The 21,319-nt window shown below is 41.4% G+C and overlaps 2 protein-coding genes across 2 annotated transcripts in view; one reads left to right on the top strand and one right to left on the bottom strand.

Annotated features, from left to right (window-relative positions):
- The first annotated feature begins 4,062 nt into the window (after positions 1 to 4,062).
- On the top strand, positions 4,063 to 12,321 carry LOC136645939 (adipogenesis regulatory factor-like). The gene is made up of 3 exons (XM_066622408.1): positions 4,063 to 4,292; positions 11,095 to 11,157; positions 12,089 to 12,321. Exons 1-3 carry the CDS (start codon positions 4,229 to 4,231, stop codon positions 12,214 to 12,216), a joined length of 255 nt encoding a protein of 84 aa, XP_066478505.1. The 5' UTR covers positions 4,063 to 4,228; the 3' UTR covers positions 12,217 to 12,321.
- A 940-nt stretch (positions 12,322 to 13,261) lies between these two features.
- Positions 13,262 to 21,319, bottom strand: part of GLUD1 (glutamate dehydrogenase 1) — a 41,968-nt gene continuing 33,910 nt past the window's right edge. The window contains exons 8-13 of the mRNA XM_066620209.1: positions 19,561 to 19,698; positions 19,364 to 19,444; positions 17,335 to 17,458; positions 15,916 to 16,007; positions 15,249 to 15,311; positions 13,262 to 14,609 (exon numbers count right to left, since the gene is read on the bottom strand). Coding sequence (XP_066476306.1) covers positions 14,490 to 14,609; positions 15,249 to 15,311; positions 15,916 to 16,007; positions 17,335 to 17,458; positions 19,364 to 19,444; positions 19,561 to 19,698 — 618 coding nt within the window. The 3' untranslated portion in view covers positions 13,262 to 14,489. The remainder of the gene's footprint in view (positions 14,610 to 15,248; positions 15,312 to 15,915; positions 16,008 to 17,334; positions 17,459 to 19,363; positions 19,445 to 19,560; positions 19,699 to 21,319) is intronic.

The raw sequence follows: 21,319 nt of genomic DNA, 5'->3' as shown, positions 1-21,319 counted from the left end.
GTAAACTAGTAAACATGGAGCAAGGCAACTGCCTGTGAACAGAGCAGTCATGATCACTCCAGGTGGTTTTAGAGCAATTGCATACTGTTGGTTAAAACACACAAACTTGGAAGAAGCTTCCATTGCTATCAGAGATGCAACAAATTCCCCTCCAAAGTTCACAGGGAAATGAAGCCCTAATGGATATATGAGGACCACAGAATCTGGCATATTTCATTATGAGGCAACTGTGAGACCTCCCTGTGGGGAGACGGGAGGGCCCGCCCAGCCTCTCCGAGGGGGACCCCCTTGTGGAGGCCTCAGAACAGTTCATCAGAAGAATGGGGGGGGGGTGTCACCCAGTTCCTCCTCTTTGGGTTGGCAGCATTTGCCAAACAGGAGCAGGGGCTGCTAGCAGCAGATCCTCCTGCCTGCTCTTCTAACTCCCAACTGCCTTGTCTTCCCTGGCCGCCAGGTTTATGTAGGGCAGACCCCTCCCCTTTGGCCCCTCCCCTTTCCTCACAGGGATGGTACAAAAAGGGCCTGTCTCTGGGACTGCCCTCCCCTGGGATTGCCACAACTCCTCCCCTTCCTCTCTCTGTTTCCCTCCCACCTCCTCTCACCTGGAGCTGCCAGGGTTGTTCCTGAGAGGGCCGGGAAGGCTGCTGCCTCTGCTATGGTCTCTGCCTTTGGGGGTTGGGCTGGCCCTGCCCACCTGGTTCCTATAGCTCGGCAGATGACGTCGGGAGGTCCAGTTGTGGGCCCCTGATGTCATAGCCAGGTGCCCTGCCCGGCAAGGCAGGTCCCGGCTGGCTGGGCGAGGGAGTGCTCCCCTTTTCCCCTGAGGCGGGGGAGGGGCAACTGCCCAGCAGCTGAATGGCCTGCGTCCTGTCTCCCCCCTCTCCTCCAAGGCAGAGGTAGAAGCGGGGAGTTCAGTGCACCGTGTTCCTCTGCTGCGCTTTGCCACCTGCAGGAGTGCCCAGGCAGCCTATGGGGTCATATAAAGAGAGGGGCTATATCCAGTCTGTGGGCCTTATGTTTGGCACTCCTGTACTAGAGAATTTGCAATACTCTCACATAAACTACACATCCCATGTTTCTCTGAAGGAAGCCAAGACAATTAGTTGGGTAGAAAACATGTTTGTAGTATAAAGCGGTCTTCTGGGCTTGTTGCTGCTGAAATGGCTGGCTTGAAAGTGATCCAAAAAAGTCAGAAAAATGTTTACAGTATGGGTTTACAGATAAAACTTGGGCAGTGACCAATTTCTAGAGGAAGGCCTACCAGAATCTTTCATTGCTGCTGGAGCTGGTCTTGCTTGTTTAGCGAGAGCTTAAGTTCTGAATAAAACCTGATTGAACTACCATAGATTCTGGCATATTTTCTTTCAGGAAAACATGAAGTACATCCTTAAATTTTGCTTTGACCACTGACCTGTATGGACATCCTGTTTTGGAGAAACAGAAACTCTTATTTTGGACCTCCCAAATAAAAAAAAGTGCATTTGAGGGAATCAAAACACCCAACAGATAAGGCATATATTAAAAATGCGTTAATGAGAATTTCACAAGATCATCAAACTATGCACTACAATGAGAATAATTCAGAGCACTATCCCGTATACACAATCACAACTAGGCTGAGCAGTTATTGTATGGGTGACCTTCAGTCCAACAAAACTGGTGTTGACGGAGGGAGGGGGAACCAAGAATTTCAGCTTTTCAGTACTGGTAGTTACCCCAGTTTTATAGAATTTTATCCTCAAAGATAACTCACAAGTACCTTTTCCTATCAGACCTGAGAAAGGTGAGAGAAGAAGGGTTTATTGATTAAATATGTACCACACCATATGGCCTTAAAAAGCCTACAGAGCTGTTACTGGCAACTGGCAAAATTCCACCTTAAAATTCAAGCAAATGGAGAGACCATTCTGTCCAGAAACATAACATGACTTTTGCAAGCACAATCTGTGGCTCAGGGAAGTATGCAATGCTATCTATCTAGCTGATACACATGCCTAGCATATTTTAATAAGAGTATTTCAGCCACTCACCTAAGCGAAAAATGAGATCCACTGATAACACAGGCCTACAAAATTGAGGATCAGAAAATTTTCCCCCAAACTCTATGGTGGTTTGATATGAATTTGGGGTGCCGATTCCAAAAATGGCATCCGTTTTGCCCTATCACATCTAGTTTTGGAGACATAGTATAGCCTCATTAGTGAATGGTTCAAGCAGCTTCCTCATGAGGAAGCCATGGTGTAGGCTTCCTCATGAGGAAGCTGCTTGAACCATTCACTAAAGAGGCTGTACGATATCTCCAAAACTAGATGTGATAGGGCAAAACGGATACCATTTTTGGAATTTGCACCCCAAATATAACCAGGAATTGGTGTAACGTCTAAGGAAGCAAAATGTGCGTTGGCCTGTGTAATCGAGAACAATGCATTCAGAGAACAAAATCTATGCTTACCTTTCTACAGGTATTGTTATAGGGGGACATAACATTTATAGCATTGCCCCCTCCACCAAATCTCACAGATTCCAGGAACAAATAAGTCATTAAGATATGAAAACATTTAGACCCAGGGTCCATATTTTGATGTGGGTAGACACACACCTTCTTTTACTCTTTTATTGAATGCCCACTTTTCTTCATTTCAATACTCTCTCTCTCTTAAAAAAAACCTGAAACAAAAAAGCAATGCCATTACTGAGCAATCAATACCTTTGATTGGCTTACATGAGCCACCAGTTGAAGAGCAGCAGATTAAAGCAGTTTCTGTGCCAAAAGCACACATCAGTTGATTGGCATCCCAGACCATTCTACTCTCAAACTGGGAACTGGTGGCAGGGGAAAGAAGAGAGTCATCTGCTGTGAAGGGCTTTCTATTCTGTTCTCAACTATGAGACTGCTTGCATCTGTGCATCTTCAGTAGGAAATGCATACAGTACTATATCCTAGTACTTGTTTGATCTTGCCAGCTTAATGATGAATATTGGACACAATCCAGAATTAGAAGTGCTTAAGTACATGATTTTCACTTGGGTTGTGACCATTAGGTCCTATTCAGCTGCAGATTGGGCTTTTTTGGTTTAGGAATTCTGAGACTGAGAATATTCAGAAAAAAGCAACCCTCTCCCTACCTTTTTCCCTTCTCCTTTATTGGTAAGTAACCCCCTCCTTTATTATTGGGTTATTGGTGCAGAACCTCCCCCCCCTTTATCATAGTGTTAAAAAAAATTCAGCACCATCTTCTAATATCTATTAACTGTCAGATCAAGCATCACACAAATAGTGCTTTTTGCCAGCAGAACTACAGGAGGGTCAGCACATGAAAGCATCACATGAATTGTTTGTGTAACTTCCATTTGAGTTTGCCAATGCAGAATTCATGGATACAATGATGCTTTGTGCCAGTCTTAGCCATTTCAGAACCACACAGTAGGAAAATGTATTTCAGGAATGTGAACCCAGCTTGTGATCTACCAGGCTGAGCATGATTCACCAGCAATGTACTGGGGTGCAACCCATCAATTGCAATGGATTAAGATAAACACACTAAAACCATCAACTGTTGGTTTAACTCCATTCTAGGCCAGTCTACTCAGAAACTAGGAATGGCTGGAAAGGGTAACCTGTCAGATATTTGCCAGTACATCCCCCCCCCCAACACTTCTGCACTCCCCCAAATGACAGCAAAACGTACAAGGGTGATCAAACTCTGTGTGCAGGTTGGTGGTTCATGAGTTTGGTGAGCCTGATTTAAAGCTTAAATACTGCCAAACAGAGGAATTGGTAACATCACAGTTATATTTTTGAGCAGTTTTTTTTCCTGTTCCATAGATTGAAACACAATACTCTTCCATTATGATCTCACAGCCTCTGGCTCTTCTGACATGAAACAACCATGGAACCGATGCTGGTTTGCCAGCCGCTCCACAAGAAAGAATACTCTCATTTTGCAGCCATGGAAAACGATTGTGGATGTAAAAGCACAAAACCAGACCACACCCTCCCACTTGGGAGGGGAAAACAGTAATTCCAAACATCCCTGGACTGCTTTGAAGTCCGGAGTTCATTACTGGGAAGGGCTGTGTGGATCTTTCTGGGTCCCAGTTGGGAGGAGTTTTTTCCCCAGTTTATAAAAACAGACGTATTTGGGAGTGCTGAACCAAACTGGGCTCTGTTTCAGAAACTGTCTATATATTTTAGAGAGGGAAGGAATTCCTTCCCATAAAAGTAAACATGTTTAAACTGAATCTTGCAGAGGAAGCCACTAAACTGGTAGGGAGCACTGCCCAGGACACAGGTAAGTGACCTTTGAGATCTGTTTTTTTTCTAATCTCTTAACCTTAATAGTCTATCTTCAAGTTTCATACATAGAACTTGGAACTGTTGTCTCTTGCACCAGTCCCTGTAGCTGCTCCCTTAAGAGCAGCCTGATATTCAGACACTGTTAGCAACTGCTAATGTAGCTCTTCATGCTGTGAAAAGATTTACCTGCTGATTTTGGTGTTTCTGAAGCAGCAGTTAAAGGCACAAGAGCAAGCTAGATCCTTTTTCTGGTCAACTGCCAACCCTCCTTGGGACCTATTTTTTAAAATTTTTACCATATATGTCAGTCTTTTGCCTCCTCTCCTATTATGATCCCTTGGGGTTGGGTAAAAAAAAAAAGCCTAATGGAAATCATGTGAAGGGAACTTTGGTCCTGGCCTTTCTGTTTGCAGCAAGTGAGGCAACCCTGCCTACTGGGCTTTGAGGCTCTCCACATGTTCCTGGGAGTAAGTCCCATTAACTATAAAGGGACTGACTTCTGAGTAGGCAGGCATCCTCCTGGGCGCTGAGGGGACACCCTCTCCACACCTTCCAGGGAGTAAGTCCCATTAACTATAAAGGGACTGACTTCTGAAAAAAATAAGACCTACCCTGAAAATAAGACCTAGTGTGTTTTTTTGAGCCAAAAAAAATATAAGACAGTGTCTTATTTTTGGGGAAACACGGTACAGACAATGGGGCAATGAGGGGGATACACTGTAAATTTTTGTAACATGGTTGAGTGACTATCAAAATACAGTTCAAAGGTTATATTTTTTATGAAGTGGAGAACTCACCAAAACCAATTCTAAAAAGTACTGTACAACATTAGTATTTATGGTGCTTAGAGAGTTTCCTGCCCCAAGGAGCTTACAATCTATATCACAGGGAGGACCACAGAGAAAAGAGTGGGTAAACTGAGGAAAGAATGTGTTAAGTTCCATTGCATGTATTTAATTTTCAGTAGGGCAGGAGGACTTAGGGGTGGTGTCAAAAACATCATGAAAATAGTTGATTTGGGATAGGGATCTTAAGGAAACATGAGTGGTTGTGTCACACAGGTATTCTGGGAGGGAATTTCAAGCATGAGAAAGGAACAGCAAAGGAAAGAGGACAGTTTCTTCTGCTATTTATACTTAGCCAGAACTAATAAAATAAAACCAGAACAATTGGTAATATTTCCTTAAGGTCTTACCTGAACATTTCAACACAATTAGTTTATATTAATCTAACAAGACATATGTAACAATACATAGCAATAAACACAACCTGTCAGCTCAGGATTCAATGAATCAGAACAGAATCAAGTAGTTAAATTATTTAATTGTACAGACTAAAGCGGAATCTTCTAGTCTAGTCCCAGTTAATAGCAAAAAAAAAAATAAAAAATATCCAAGATGAATTCTTTTAATGGAAGTGATTTGAGCCAGTAAATTAGTATTCAAACAAAACTCTTTACCAGGCAGAGACTAAAAAGTAGTGTTTGTAATGGAAGAATGCTTCTGTGTATGTGTAACTGGATGAAAAATCACATGCAAACATGTGTGTTGTGTTTGCAAAGTCACAGCTCAACCCAGCAGTCAGAACTGTGGGTGCAGCCCTTCTAGATCAGCATTTCTCAAACCTGCAAGTTGCAACTGATTTTTGGAGGGTCGCGAAAAGCTGCTCTCCACCCTGCCAAAATATCTCAGTTGCCAAGCTCCGCAGGATCACAGGGTGGGAAAGTTTGAGAACTACTGTTCATTGACAATAGCCTTGATAAGGGGATTTAACACTGTCTGGTCACAATGGTTGCTCATATCATATACATAACTGGACTGAGATCTAGTTGAAGAGACTGAAAGGTCAATTTTGAAGCCATATTTAGCAGTCTGTTTGGGAAACTGTCAACTTCTAAAGCCCATAATTCTATGTTAGAAAAAGCTGCAATTTATGACAACTAAACACTCAAAGAAAGAACTTCAGTCAATTTTCCCCTTCTCAGAGTGACCAGATGTCATAACCGCAAAAGAGGACAAGGCACTCCAAAATGTAGGACATCCAAGAAAAATGTAGGACATGACAACATAAAAAGCTAAAAACACTCATATGTTGATTTCATGTGGTTAATTTAATCACTATATCACTAACTATTAAATTTAAAACTATTTTGCATATAATTTATTACATGTAATTTTTTAATTACAAGAAGGCTATGTGCTGCCTGCTCACAGGGAAAAGGAGGACATTTAAGTTAAGTTATTTTCCTGGACATGAGGCTAAAAAAAGAGGACATGCCCTGGAAGAGGAGGAAGTCAGTTCACCCTGCCCCTTCTGAACTGGCAGATTGGGACTTCCTATCAAAAGTTTCTGAAGAGCCACTTTCAAATCTCTCATTCCAACACATACCCTTTCAGAAATTCTAGACTCACTGTAAACCCACCCCATGCCTATATGAAGAACCAGCCTATCCAGCAGTTCATTCTATTTAACAGGGTGCATTCATTCAGAAAGAAAAAGAAAACTGAAAGGTGACTGTTTGGTTCATTTAGCATGCATTCTCAAACAAACTTGATGCAGTGGATGGGTATCGATGGGGTTCACTTTCAGAATCCCATTGGTGCCCATTCAGCATTTGGGAGTAGATTTTATCTGTTTACCCAGCACACAGCAACAATCTTCTGCAGAGCTGCAATTTTACCTTCCCACAATGCCCTTGATGCAGACATCATTAAAAGGGAATTAGGACAATTCACAAAAGGAGTCTATCAAAGGTGACAAATTATGACAGCTAAATGGAACGTCCCATTTGGGGACAAGCACCGCAGACACTTGCCTATAAGTCGATCTCACAGATAAGTTGAGGGCAGGTTTTGAGGCGAGAATCGCAGAATTTTCTATGACCCTTGGATAAGTCAGGGTCATAAACTTGGGGGGGGGGGTGTCTGATTATAGTTTTGTCTGATTTTACCCTAGGCCAATCCTGAAAAATAACCTACTAGTAATTGTTACCTAAGAACTGACAGTCTCTAATTTATTAAAAATATAGTAAAAGATCATAAGATTCATTTTCATTCAAAAACTTTTAAATTCTGGTCTTCACCATCTTTTTGTAAACACTTTCAAAGAGTAACTGCACTGTAAACAACATACTAATAGAACAGTGGTTCCCAACCCGGGGTTCATGTACCCCCAGGGGCACTCAACAGGACCTTTTGGGGCACTTGAAAGAGAATGGAATAATGGCAGTGCTCCAGAATGCCTTGCAGGGCCAGCAAGGCAGGAAGGGAGGTAGCTAGTTGACTGTGAAAGCCCCACCAATAGCTGATTTTTGGTGATCAATTCATGTATTGAAGTGATTGAAGACCAGCACAGGAAAAAAAAACCTAAAACATAAAAAAGTGATCTATCACTCAGAATTTCTCAGGACACTTCTGATGCAAAACAGTGCAAAGGCAGAGTCTTCTGCTCTTAAGCCAGAAGCTCTACATATAACATACAACTTAGAACACAACTGGGAGTGTGCAATTCAATTCACAGCAGAGAAAAGCAACAGCAAATGGCTGTGATCAAGTGCAGCTGCACATAGCTGAAACCCTATTTACTCAGAAGCAGGCCCATTGCTTTCCCTGGGTGTTATTCCTAAGTAATGGTGCTCTGAATTGTAGTTTGTGAGACACTTGATGGGAGTGTTTCCACTTTCGGGGAAGGTGCATCCTGCAGCTGCAACAAGCCCACCCTCACCTGGTCTGAGGGCTGTTTCCTCCTGTTGATTTACAGCAGGATCAAGGCTGTCAGGGGGTTTCCTGGTCAGTTTCCCTGATTGCATGGCTTGTAAATAGGGGGCAGAGAAAAAGGGATAGTGGGGAAGGGAGAAGGGGGGAGAAAACAGTACAACAGAGTGAAGGCTGGTGGAGGGAAGAGAGGGTCAGGGGCTGAAGGGCAGAGAGAAGCAGGCAGTGCAGGAGTGGGGGGCTCCCCTCCTCCCTCTTGCTCAGAAGAAGCAGATGCAGAGCTGTAGACTGCATGAAGAAGCAGCCCTCCCATTTCTCTCCCCATCTTCAAGCTACAATCTTTTCCTGGGAGTAAGCCCCAGTGACAATAATGGAACTTACTTCTGAGTAGGCATGAACAGGCTTGGGCTCAAAGGCTGCCATCCTGTGCGCACTTTCCTGGGAGCAAGCCCCACTGACGACAGGCATGGGACGCACTCCAGGCTCCTGCTCCCCTTTCCTGTCCTTGCGAAGATGAGCAGGGGCAGAGGAGGAAGTCAGAGCCAAGGAGACCAGGCTCCGGGAACCTGAGCTGTCTGGACTGCAATGCCCAGGAGCAGCAAGGAGGAGGGAGGCAGGCAGGCAGGCGAGAGGAGCAGAGTTGCTCCCCGCTCAAGGTGGGAAGGAGGGAGCAGCAGGCGAGCAGCTCCAGTCAGGCTCCCCGCTGTTGGAAAGATTTTCAGATTCTTTTCACTGCAATGCCAGTCACAGACCTTTTAAAAGGGCTTGGAGGCTTGATTTCTACAATAGTAAGTGAATTACACAAGCCAATTGATTCAGTTTGGATACAAATGTTCATCCCAGTTTCCCATCCTGTTTCTCAAACAACCACACCCAGAAAACCACATTAAATAGAGATAAACAAGTTACCCAACTGACACTGTATGTCATTTCCACCTCCTTATTGGGCCTATTATGACAGGTTTGGTGCATGGTCCCGGCTCTAATGAGGCAGTCATACTGCCCTGCATCCCAAAATATTCCTGGCCCACAACTTTAGTTATACAAGATCCTGGAATTTTCCCTTTGGGAAAGTTATGATCTACATGTTCTGCCAATCATTATTTCTTAGGTCACTTTGACATAATGACCCTCCTATCCTGTTTTTGAGGGGAACAACAGTCATTCTCTTGGCTCCAATTTATTTTTCTCAAACTAGAGAAGATAATTTAACCCTCTAAAATCTCTATCACAGCACACGGTGGGGGAACGGGTGGTGCGTCACCCTCCCCAGCAGCACCATAGCTGCTCAGCAGTGTGCCTGAAACAGCACTGACCCCAAGTGGCCCTGCAGATAAAGGCGAAGGTTTGATTGAGGAGCAATCTGTTGGGACAAATTTATCGCCCTATAGACGAGTATCTACAGTAATTGTCTTCATGTCCTGCTTGTAAGCTTTCTGGAAGCATTTGATGATCCACTGTTGGGAACATAATGCTAGACTACATGGACCTGGTTCTGATTCCACAGAGATCTTACAGTGTTAGTAGTTACTTGCCACATGCATATACTTTACATTAAACCTTAACTGCTAGGAGGAAAGCTTGCTCCAAGGAGCACATAACACTAGTAAAAATGAATTTATGTCTAGTGCTCTGTACGTTTCCACAGAAACTTGAATTCAATTCTTCTTTTGTTGGCAATTAACATGGGTGGAAGTACAGTTGGCCCACATCTTATGCACACTTGTGCAAATTCAACTACATGTGCTTGGTAAACAAGAAAAGAGAAAAACTATTTTAATAGTGCAGGCAATTCTGCCTACCATTCCACCTACTAATTACATGCCCCAGAGTGAGCCCAAGATTGGTGAATGAAGCTGCTATTCCCTCAGTTGGTCTCAGTGCCTGTGCACACCTCAGTTTTTAAAAAGACAGTACATACTTTTCAGATGTAAGGGATTTTCAGTGTAAATTTAAGTACTGTATAGCAATTTTAGCTTTATGTGCTAACTCTAGCACACAGCCCTCATGTAAGATATAGGCTGACTGTACTCTGAATCTAATGATGCTGCTCTTTGCACTAAAAGGTTGATTGATAAAAAGTATTTTATCCACATACCATCACAGGACCCTGACCACTCATTTCCGGTTTAGATTTGTTTCACTGTGCACATGCTTTCAGCTGCTACAAATGCTTATTAACACCACTGTTGAATTGTTAGCAGGGCTCCGTGCATGCTGTGTCTAGAGGCATGCAGAATGTGGTATTGCAAACATATTCATGTTTAAGGATCTTGGCTATCATTTAAAAATCAAGAACTGTTACTTGCTTGCAAGTGGACTATGACCAAGGTAGAATGCATGATCTGCATGTTCATGGAAGGAAAACACTTCCATTATTAACGGTATTTATATACCTCTTTTCAATGAAAAGTTCAAAGCAGTTTACAGAAAAATCAAATAGTTAATGGTTCAGTGTCCCAAAAGGGCTCACAATCTAAAAAGATGCAAAAGAACACCAGCAAACAGGCATCAGAAAAGACACTGTTGAGGTGAGGAGGGCCAATGACTCTTCACATGCTAAAAACAGAGGAGCACTTACTTGAACAAGTGCCTCATACCTAGTTAGTAAGTACATTGGACATTAAAGATGTCCAAACTTTCTGAAGCTGTGCCAACCAGTGTAGACAATCCTGAGCAAAACCAACTGAAGGGCTGACATGGTACAAGGCAACTTCCTAAACAAATTTCTCATCCTTATAATTGCAAAAATGCATGGTTGAATGTCTGGCCATACATGACACCTGGTGAAACTTCTGAACTGTGAGAGGAGCTGAACAACAATCATGGTTCCAGTAGGGCTTCAGTGCCCTGCATCTTGCAGAGCAAAACAGATGTCCTTATGATGTAAAAATGGGACATGATACAAACTAGCTCAACCTGCATTTATTTATGAAGAATCCCAGTTTAGTTGGTACAGAATTTGGATGGCTTGGGTGCAGAATCTTAGTTTAGCATAGATTACACCTTGTTTGAGACAACTGCTATAAACCATTTGGGGTTTGATAACATTTAATTCATGCTTTTAAATATATATTTTTGCAGTCAATGCAGCAGGTCAGGCTGCACAGCAAGTAGTGGACCAAGTGACAGAAGCTGGTCAGAAAGGTAAGAGCATAAAAGGCATGTACTAAAAATTCGGGCAAATCTCAAAATGTGCAACAAGTATAAAACTAGCATAGAAAGGACGACTGATCATTCTTCCATTTATTTTCCTCCAGTAGACTTATAGGTGGAGAATTCAGTTACACTGTTCCAAAAGGTTAACATATTAATGTAACCAACTGAGGGTGAGAAGTGAAAATCCATAAACTGCACTAGCGATATTCCTGAGCTTTAGCTCCTGCTGCCCTAGTCTCACCCAGAAGACTAGTGCCAACAAAAGTTGGCAGCTGTCATAATCCATATTCAGTAAATGTCCTGATTTTTATAAACTTGGAGGACTGTTTTCTAAATGCAGACAGGCAGCTCTGATAGTAGTCTATAAAACAGGGGTGTCCAAAGTTTTTGGCAGGAGGGCCATATCATCTCTCTGACACTGTGTCTGGGGGCCGGGGGGGGGAAGAATTAATTTACATTTAAAATTTGAATAAATTTACACAAGTTTACATAAACAAATATATTCAAGATGAACTTATATGAGTGAATGAAGGTCTTGAAATAGCTGAAGGCCTATAAAATGCCTTGCACAAAGCAAGGCTGGCCTTTCCTTTGCTGCTGCTACTGCATCACAGAGGTGAAACAGTAAGCAGTGGAGGAAGCCCTCATCCCACAGCTCATGCAAGAAGTCAAACAGTTGCCCTCAGGCTGACAGCAGTTGCATTGGGCCAGTGCGGGCTCCAACAAATCTCCAGAGGGCCAGAGGCTCATTGGAGACTGGGGGCTCCCTGAGGGCCGCATTGAGAGGCCTCAAGGGCCACAAGTGGCCCCAGGGCTGGGGTTTGGGCACCCCTGCTATAAAACATGGAATGCTAAGACAAAACACATGAAGATCAGCAACTGTCTCCACTACCAATGAACTTCTCTTTTTGTTTTGAAGCCCTGGATGATGTCTGCAAAAATGCTCAAGATGCAGGTGAAAAGGCTGTGCAAAGTGTAACAACTCAGATGACTGCCTGGGGAAAAAGTTTTGGCCAGAGTGAGGAAAAGAAGAACGTTTCATCTTAGCTACTCTCATAATTCCCTATGTTTCTCCTTTATGCACATTTAAAGTACAAAACAGTGTTCAAGATCTTTGCTAATTGGAAATGCTTTTCTCTGTTTGACATTAAAGCTAATCTATTATGTATTTTATTAAATGTAAAGCTATAAATCATGAATTTATAGAAGTGTTTGTTCTGAAACTGCTTTTTCTGGTTTTAGATTAAACTAGTTTGCATAAAATATATATGCAAAGCAATACCCATTTCAGAAAAACTGCATTAAGAAATTTACATGGGGTGGATTCACACAAACTCCTTGTGAGTAGGCTTACATACAAGGTGAACATTAGAGAGTCCCAAGCTCAGATAACTGTTCAGACACACATACCATACCACACCACATGTGGAATGTGATATGCCATCTGAAACTTATACCCCATCTGCAACTGGGAGGAGATGCTGCTTCCCCACTCTGCTGTGAAAGACTTGTGTGGACAAGATTAAAACTGAAACTGCATTTCATGACAACCAGACCTTACAAGGTATGAGAAAAGTCCTGCATTGCCACTCGCATGATTGGTTTTCATGGGAGTGGCACACAAGGGTCACACACAAGGGTATGGGACCAGTCAAACTGTGATTCACTGACAGTGTAGGTAATGGTTGAAATGAAAGAACAAAAACTGAAACATTAAAGCAGGAAAAAAGGTAGAGATCTAAGATTAAAAAGACTGAAGGACAAATTCACATACTGTGCATTTTGTTCAGCTGTTGCCATCACTAACACAGAGGGAAATATTTTACACATTGTAAAATTTATGGAATTCATTACCACATCCATGATAGTGGTGACTAGCAAATAGTTTTTGTTTTTTTTAAAAGCCCTGTTCTTGGAAGCCTTGTCTAAAGATGGTGGGACACCAGGAGAGAATTCCAACATTTCCGTTTTATGATCTACTTCAGAAAGTTTTCTGTGCAACTCCAAACCCAACCTCATTCTGTGTGGATTCAGAACTTTTCAGTTATTTCTCATATATGTTGGGAAAAGTTTAAAAACACACAAACCAGCATTGTTTGGAAAGGTAAACTTTTAATTGCTTTCATTGCCATGTTATGAGTTACAAAGTAGCTAGAAAAAAGCATGAGTTTCTGGTAAATCTTGGGTTGGTTTAAAAAAACATTCATAATCATTACATAAATACATCTGGCACTTTATAGGATCACTCTGGACAAAAGACCTTGTCAAAAAACATCAAGCAAGTGTGTAATCCAATCTTTACTCAAGGCCCACTTCAAATTCTTTATGTTCAGAATACGCAAAGCCTCCAAACGAAGGGAACACAAATGAGTGTAGTAAGATACTACGCTAGGTTTGTAGCAGCGGCATGGCTCACTGTTGCCAATAATTTCTGCTTTAATTGTTCACTGAGGCAATAGCTAAAGCTAAAACAGCCTCGGTAAGTAGACACAACCAGAGGAGAGTAAGAGCCTACACGAGTTCTTTGGACTACCTAAGATTCTGCTCAAGTACATGTTATTCTTGGAAAAAAAACACAAGGTTAGAAGATATGTAGCAATGAGATTAATGCACAAGAGATCATTCATAGGATGTCTGTACAATAAGGATACTGCTTCAGAATATAAAAATATTAGCTCCTGGAACCCATCTCTGTGCACCTTGTAGTGCTAAAGTTAAGTTGCGGTTGAGTACATGATTTAAAGGCAGTCTTGTAACAGAAGCACAGATTATAAAAGGAAACACATACATTGCGTAAAGAGAACCAGGATTATAGCTCTGCTTAAGTGTAAAAATGAGAATATCATTATTCCCTGCAGGAGGCCCTTTCGGTCTCTGATAATGCCACTGCATTGATCATTCAAGGCCTTTAACTCAAAGTGCCAAGCTAAGAGAGTTACATTGTTTGAAACAAAAGTGCATGACTTAGCTTTTTGCTCCAATAGTACACAGCATGTGTGACCAGAAGCTTTGCTAGGGTGCTTAGTGGCAAGACCACGGATTCATACAAAAGGTACCTTTTGAAATTTCAAGAACAATCTCCCCCCACCCCGGCAAGTGCAGATGAATTGGTTATGGTTTGGTAACTTTCAGTATGAAGCCCTAAACCCAGGTTCTTTTTATTATAAAAAAGACTAGCTCGGACCAATGCTAATTGAGAATCATATCTATTACATTTAAGTGAGAAAAGGAAAAAAGGGATTTCTGTGGTTATATGTAAACTCATGATTTCTGAAGAGGGTACGCAACAGGATGTCTGACTGAGGTGGAGAACTATCCATTTATGTAAAGGTCACACCAGCTTCATTGTACACCTTGAAGACCTTCTCAATTGCATTGACATAGGCAGCTGTTCTCAGGTCCAAACCTAGATTGTACTTCATGGCAGTGCGCATGATTTGCTAGAGAACAAAACAAAATTATATCAGACTGCAAAATGCAAAAACTCTCTCTTTAATACACACAATATTACAATGTAGCTATTTAGAAAAACCATAACAATTGAAATTTGAGCCTGCAAATTAGCTTGGGCTTCATTTCTAAATGGTTTGAAGCAGGCAATGACATTGTAAATGAGCACTTCTACAGATTGTGCATGAGTTCAGGGAGCTACCCATACTGTAAACAAATGCCTAACTTCTGGACACTCAAGTCATTAAGGCGGCTGGGAAACCTATACCACGCAACTGACAGAGCAAATCAACTCCTGCAGTCAGCTGCCGCGTCAGATAACAATTCTGTTACAAAACAGCAGCCAGGAAGGATCTCAATTTCTTTACTTTGGTTAAGTCAACATCTGAAAGCTCCATTTCCCAGCCATTTCACCAGATACAACCTTCCCTCACCATTAGCTTATAGGAAGAAAAAAAACCCCTGATGATCCATCTCACCATGTACATTCTATTTGGAATTATGTTGTAACACATCAAAGCCAGAATTATGGCAAGCACAAGGAAGTTGAGGATGGGGATATATGGAAGGATATCAAATCATGCACCACTCTGGTTTACTTTTGGGTTATATGCTCGTATAATACATACCCTGGCAGAACGCTCCATGGTGTAGGCCAAGCCGGAATGAACAATGTCTTTTTCAGATGCACCCTATATATGGAAAGAAAAAAACCACAAGCACATACTAAGTCAGTGGTCAATCTGAATTCAGAACATGAATATGTATGTTATTGGTAAAAGAGATTGAACTCCTACGTTTTGGGGGGGGGGAATATTCCTGTTATTGGCTAGAAAATATGATCAACTCAGCAGAAAAGCTATTCAGCTTTATTAAGCAGCAACATCTCCCAAGGCTGCAATCCTAACCACACTTTCCTGAGAGTAAGCCCCATTGAACAAAATAGGACTTACTTATGAGTAGACCTGGTTAGGATTGTGCCCTAAATTGCATATATGATGCAAATAATTCAATATAGGCCCACTGCAAAAAAAAAATATTCTATTTGGGAAGTGCAGTTTAGAATGCAGTAATGACAATTTCAGTCATATGGTTGAACCATATATACAACTATAATCTATTGAAAAACTCAGAATTTTTACATTGTCACCATGCTGTTTGGTACTTAAGACTACCAAGCTAACTTTAGCCTAACAGCCACAGAACATGCACCACAGAATGGTTTCCAATTGTACTGGAGCAAACACTGATCATGTGTATGATGTTTACATTGGACAGTCTCTTCCAGTTACTCACAGATATCCTATCCTGGAATTCTGCGGTAGGCACAACAGGAATACTTCCACCATGTTTCCCAAATTTCCTCTCCAAACTCTCCTGGACTGACACTGGAAGGAAGAAAAGTCAGTTAACTCTGAATAAAGCAAAAATGCTTTCCTTATGTAAAAATAAAAAAAAAACACACAGTTCTGATATTTATGGCCTGATCCTATGCATGTTCATTCAGAAGTAAGCTCCAGCAAGTTCAATGAAAACTACTCCTAGTAGGCATGTCTATTTTTGCAATTTCTAACTAAGCTCCTCCTCTGGGTTGCCTTTAAGCCAACTGGACCAATTGCTCCCAACTGGGCTCTGTGCAAGAGTGATCTAGTCTCATCAAATACAGAAAACACATTGTGGACATCTAACACCACATTAAAGAGAACAGCAACTATTTTAATTCTCTTCTGAATTCTTAATGTTCGTTTTTTTCTGTATTACATATGTTAATTATAGAACAGCATAAAAATTTAATTCTCTGAAAAGTTATATATTTAACTTTACCTTTCAAAGGTAATCTACACACTTTGTTTACTTGTAGGCTTACATGCAATTTTATATTAAAATGTGCATAGATCCATTTAGTCTATTGACTCACATTCACTTTTTAAATACACCTTTTGACTGCTTTCTATTCTATCACTGTGATATAATGTCTATAATAAATTTTATTTATATCTCTAAGATTCTACAGACCTTGGCTGTGAACCTGGGGCCTTGCAAAAAATGTTTCCAATTGAGTCCCATAACTTCTAAGGCCAGCCCTGCTCTTGCTGTTCCAAGACCCAATCTACAGCTACATTCACTCGAGGGTTGACAAAAATGTAGTAAGTTATGAGAGTTATAAAAGAGTAAACAACTGCCAAGTCTTAATGCAAAAAGCATCTACTTCCAAGGTGGAGTGAAGCTATTTTCACCTTCAGTATACCAAACCTTTCCTCGATATGCTTGCAGGCCAGAGTGACTTGCAGGAGAACCAAAAAAGGTAGTAAATACAGCCAACTGATTTCTTTCGTAAGTTTTACTTTCTAGTCTTGGATTTCCTCATTACTGAACATGCACTTCCATGAGTTAAAAGGGGATTTTCCCTTGAAAATTCAAATTTGCTGTTTATACTGCTGGTCACACACCTATACGCTTTCCATTTAAGTTAACTTTATTCTTCAGAGTTTGGGATGCGTGTTCAAAGGGGTTTGACCATGTTTTCCACCCAAAACACTACATTATTCCAGACAAGAATAACCAGAAGTTCAACCTTTCAGAGTCTAAGATTAAGAACCAATATGTGGAACCAGAAAGTTCTCCTACCTTATCTTTAGTCTGTTGCATAGTTTAGCAGTTGAATTTAGCTATGTGCAATACCTTGTTTAATAGCATAGAACTTGTTAAACTTACTTAGCAAGTGGTAGTTTGAGTCCCTTTCATATTTAAAGGTCAAACGACCATAGCTGACATGGTTCAGGTTCTTCAACCATTCAAAGTAAGATACCGTTACACCACCAGCATTTAGGTAAAGATCCTGCACAGACACAAGAGTGAAAGTCTTTCAAAAACTGAAGAGCACATGAATAGAACAGGTTAATTTAGCTTTAAAACTGCTAAGGCAAAATATATTGGGAATTGGGAAAAATATATTTAACAGACAGAAGAGAAATTATCTAATGCTGTAATTCCACAGTGTGTAGCATCTCTTACAATATGAAGCTCGCTAAAAATTCCTTCCATTTCAGTGACACCCATTACAATGGATAAATGACAACCAACACTTGATAGGCATATCACACCTCAGTTTGGATCTTCTTGCTAGGCTGACCGAGGAAAATTGTTATAGTAACCACCTTCTCAGCATGATAGTACTGTAAACCAAACTCTTAGAGTGGGGCCAGGCTGAGGGAGCTACGCTGCTCAGAAGGGGACTAAGGGGGCAATCGTAACCCCTTATGTCAGTGCTTTCCAGCACTGGCATAGCAGTGCCAATGGGACATGTGCTGCATCCTGCAGTTGGGTGGCACTCACAGAGGCCTCCTCAGAGTAAGGGAATGTTTGTTCCCTTACCTCAGAGCTGCATTGCCCTTATGTCAGCGCTGGAAAGCACTGACATAAGGGGTTAGGACTGCGCCCTAAGGGAGTAAAAGAAGCAGTGACCAGATCTACAAACAGCTGCACACATTGCAGATTGGGAGTTTATTTCATACCTTCACTGACAGCCTAGATACCCATTCAGGTTCAATTTTTTTAGGTACCAGTGAATATTAAGCACTTTGATTTTTGTACCTCTATAGCCATTTAAGACAGATCAAACAAATTCAACTGTACAACTGGAGAACTGCCTGGAGGAGAACTCATTTTAAATTCAATTCCAGGCAATTCAACACTTTTACCACGTCCTCATATGGACTCCATACTCACACTAGGGGAAAAAAGAAGAAGTGCTTTCTTATACCATCTTTCATTGCTACTTCCAAGCTTCACAGCTATGCAGAATCAGTCGGTCAATTAAAAAAACATGCCCCAGAAGGAAAAAGGAAAGTTGTCCTTAAATTTTCTTTGTGAGCCAGTATGCTATTGGCATGAGATATACTTGCTCTCTCAACAGTGTGGTTGCTCTCATTCAAAGTTCATCCTCAAGGTTCAGCCATGAGCAATGTTATTCTAATTCTAATTTCCAAAGATTCCTCCTCAGATCAGAAATGCTTCCCCACAAAAGTAGTTTTGTCTGTAGTAGTTTGAAAAGCATGATGTCTGACCTTACACCAGTGGTTCTCAAACTGTCTGGGAGAGTTTTGACTACTGTAAGAGCTTGCAGGGGAGGGGGCAACAACAGTGCTCCCGTGATTGTGCCACCACCAGGGAGGCCCCTCTGCAAGCCTCCTTATGCCTCCAAACTTTTCAAAAATGTGATTGCGACTCACAGAGAGGTCAGTGGGCTCCCTGCACTCTCCGAAGAGCCCTAGCAACCCTGGGTAAGTTTTCAAAAAGCCCTTTTGTCCCCAGCAGCACAAACGTGGGTGCACTGCCATTGCTTTGCACCTTAAGGGAGCAGAGACAGGGCTTCCCTGGCTGGGGCATCATGGTGTCCTAATCCTAGAACCTCAGGTGCAACCTCCTAATCCTAGAACCTCAGGTGCAACCTTACACCAAAATACACTGCTTGCACCTGTTTTGGAGAATGGAAATTCACTGGGTACAATCCAACTGTATTAAAATCAGTGGTAGTTTTGTCATTGACCTCAATGGGGTTTGGATTGCAGGTGATTTATTCATTCTTCAAATTGTCATGTTAGAAAATTTGCCTTACAAAATAGGGTATGTTAGAACGAAAGATTTTAACAGCAAGTGTTTCTCCTAAAAATATTGTCAAGATGTGAACAGAGAAGGAGCGCATATTTCATAAGCTCTTGCAGTTAATACAGGAGAAACTTACCGGAATAACCATAATATTCCGGTCCAGAAAGATTTTATCTGCTTCAGGAGTTGTAGGTCCATTAGCACCTTCAGCAATGATCTAGAAAGAAAATCAGAATACTGTAGCTTAGCACGCCCTAATTAGTTCATACATGAAAGAGAAAATTCACAACCTCTGATCCCATTAGCAGTCACTTGGGTTTGCATTTCTCTTACTTTTGCTTTGACTTTATGGGCATTGGTCTTTGTTAATTGTTTTTCACTGGCAGCTGGGATGAGGATGTCACAATCCGCTTCAAGGATGTGGCAGTCCAGAGGCTGTGCCTTTGGATAGGTGAGAATTGATCCATGTTGCTGTTTTGATACAAGGAATAAGTTAATGAATTATTTCAGTGTCTATTGTATTACAGAGTTTTCAAGTCAACTAAGATATATTCTTATCCTTAAATCACCACTGACATAATCCCCTCCTGAGGAAACCCCCCCCCCCATTTTTCCTTTGATGACAGTGCTGTGATGCTGACCTAGGAATTAGGTTGTCACATGCTCCATTCTGTTAAGGGTTCTCTGGTCCCAGGATGATAAAGTGGATAAGCCAGAGAAATCTTAATTGCCATTAATATCTCTTTACATTATTTTGAACTTTGCCTCTTGATTTCAAGAATTTGATTGCTTTTCCTTTCTTTTAAAGTTTCCAATAAATCTTGTCCTTGGATTTTATTAATACAGACCTGCCTTAGGCATTCAACCCAAAGAGTACTATGGTCTCCCACAGTGGCGTAACTAGTAAGGGAAGCACTCTCAGAAGGCGTGTGTGCATGACAAAACCAGTGACCAAAACTGCATAACTGTCTTATGTAACAAAAAGTAGATTTCTTTAACTAAAAAAGGACCAGAGAGACTTAATATTCAAACAGCCAATAAGATGTTCCACAGCATGGAACCAATACAGTGTTAGTAAGGTGACACCTTCAGGGGGGAGGGTGACACCAACAGCAACCAAGATGGTGGAAATCATGGTTTTTAGGAATACCACCATCAAGTTATATATCATTCAATATGGAATTTAATGCAGAATATAATGAAACAGAACACAACTGTTTCAATGTGGTTTATCAAAAGATATAGCAAAAAACCAGAAAAGAAAACACAACTGACTTATGTAACAAAGTGGATTTCCTTAACTTAAAATCGACCAATGAGTCTGAGTGCTAATGAGGTGTTATTATAACACAGCATGGAACCAATAAGATATTAAGAGTCAGCTCCCTTTTTCACATCTCAGAGCTAATACTCAAACTCATATTCAGTTGTGTTAAGTGTCATCAAGATGGCCATTGTTTTTTGGTGGTTACTGACTGTTCTAAAGTAAAACAAAGTTAACGAGGATGACACCATGAGTTACCAGACCACTGGTGGGAAGGTTGGGTTTGTTGGTCACTGGCTTAGATGACTTTTAACATGGATTCTAAACATTCATGGTGGACTATAGTCTACCAGTGGTAATTAACAACGATGGCTACATTGATCCTCCAAATGCAGGGGCAGTATGACACCGAGTACTATAAGTACAACAACAGGGGAAGGCACTGACATTCATCCATTGCTGGTGGGGAAATATTTACTGCATTTATTTTCTGGCCATTATTATTCATTTCATGTCATGACTATTATTATCTCTCAGCCTCTCCTACCTCACATTACTATTGTGAGGACAAAAGAAGGGGAGGAACCATGCACACCACCCTGAGCTCCTTAGAGGAAATGCGGTATAAAAAATATTAATTAATTTTGTGGTACAGGGGTGCCAAAAATTTACAGGCCCGAGTGTCAAATGACCTAGCTACACTACTGGCCTCCCATCTCTGAAGACTCATTTGGTGTTACCCAAGAAGGAGAGAGTGCATTGTCTGATTGTAGGCATATGTGAGTGCTATCAGTCCTGCTGTTTTCCAAATAAGATTCTGAAAACTAC

Source organism: Tiliqua scincoides, chromosome 3 (genome assembly GCF_035046505.1).
Source record: "Tiliqua scincoides isolate rTilSci1 chromosome 3, rTilSci1.hap2, whole genome shotgun sequence".
Taxonomy (NCBI): Eukaryota; Metazoa; Chordata; class Lepidosauria; order Squamata; family Scincidae; genus Tiliqua; species Tiliqua scincoides.
This window is presented reverse-complemented; position numbering and strand designations above follow the sequence as displayed.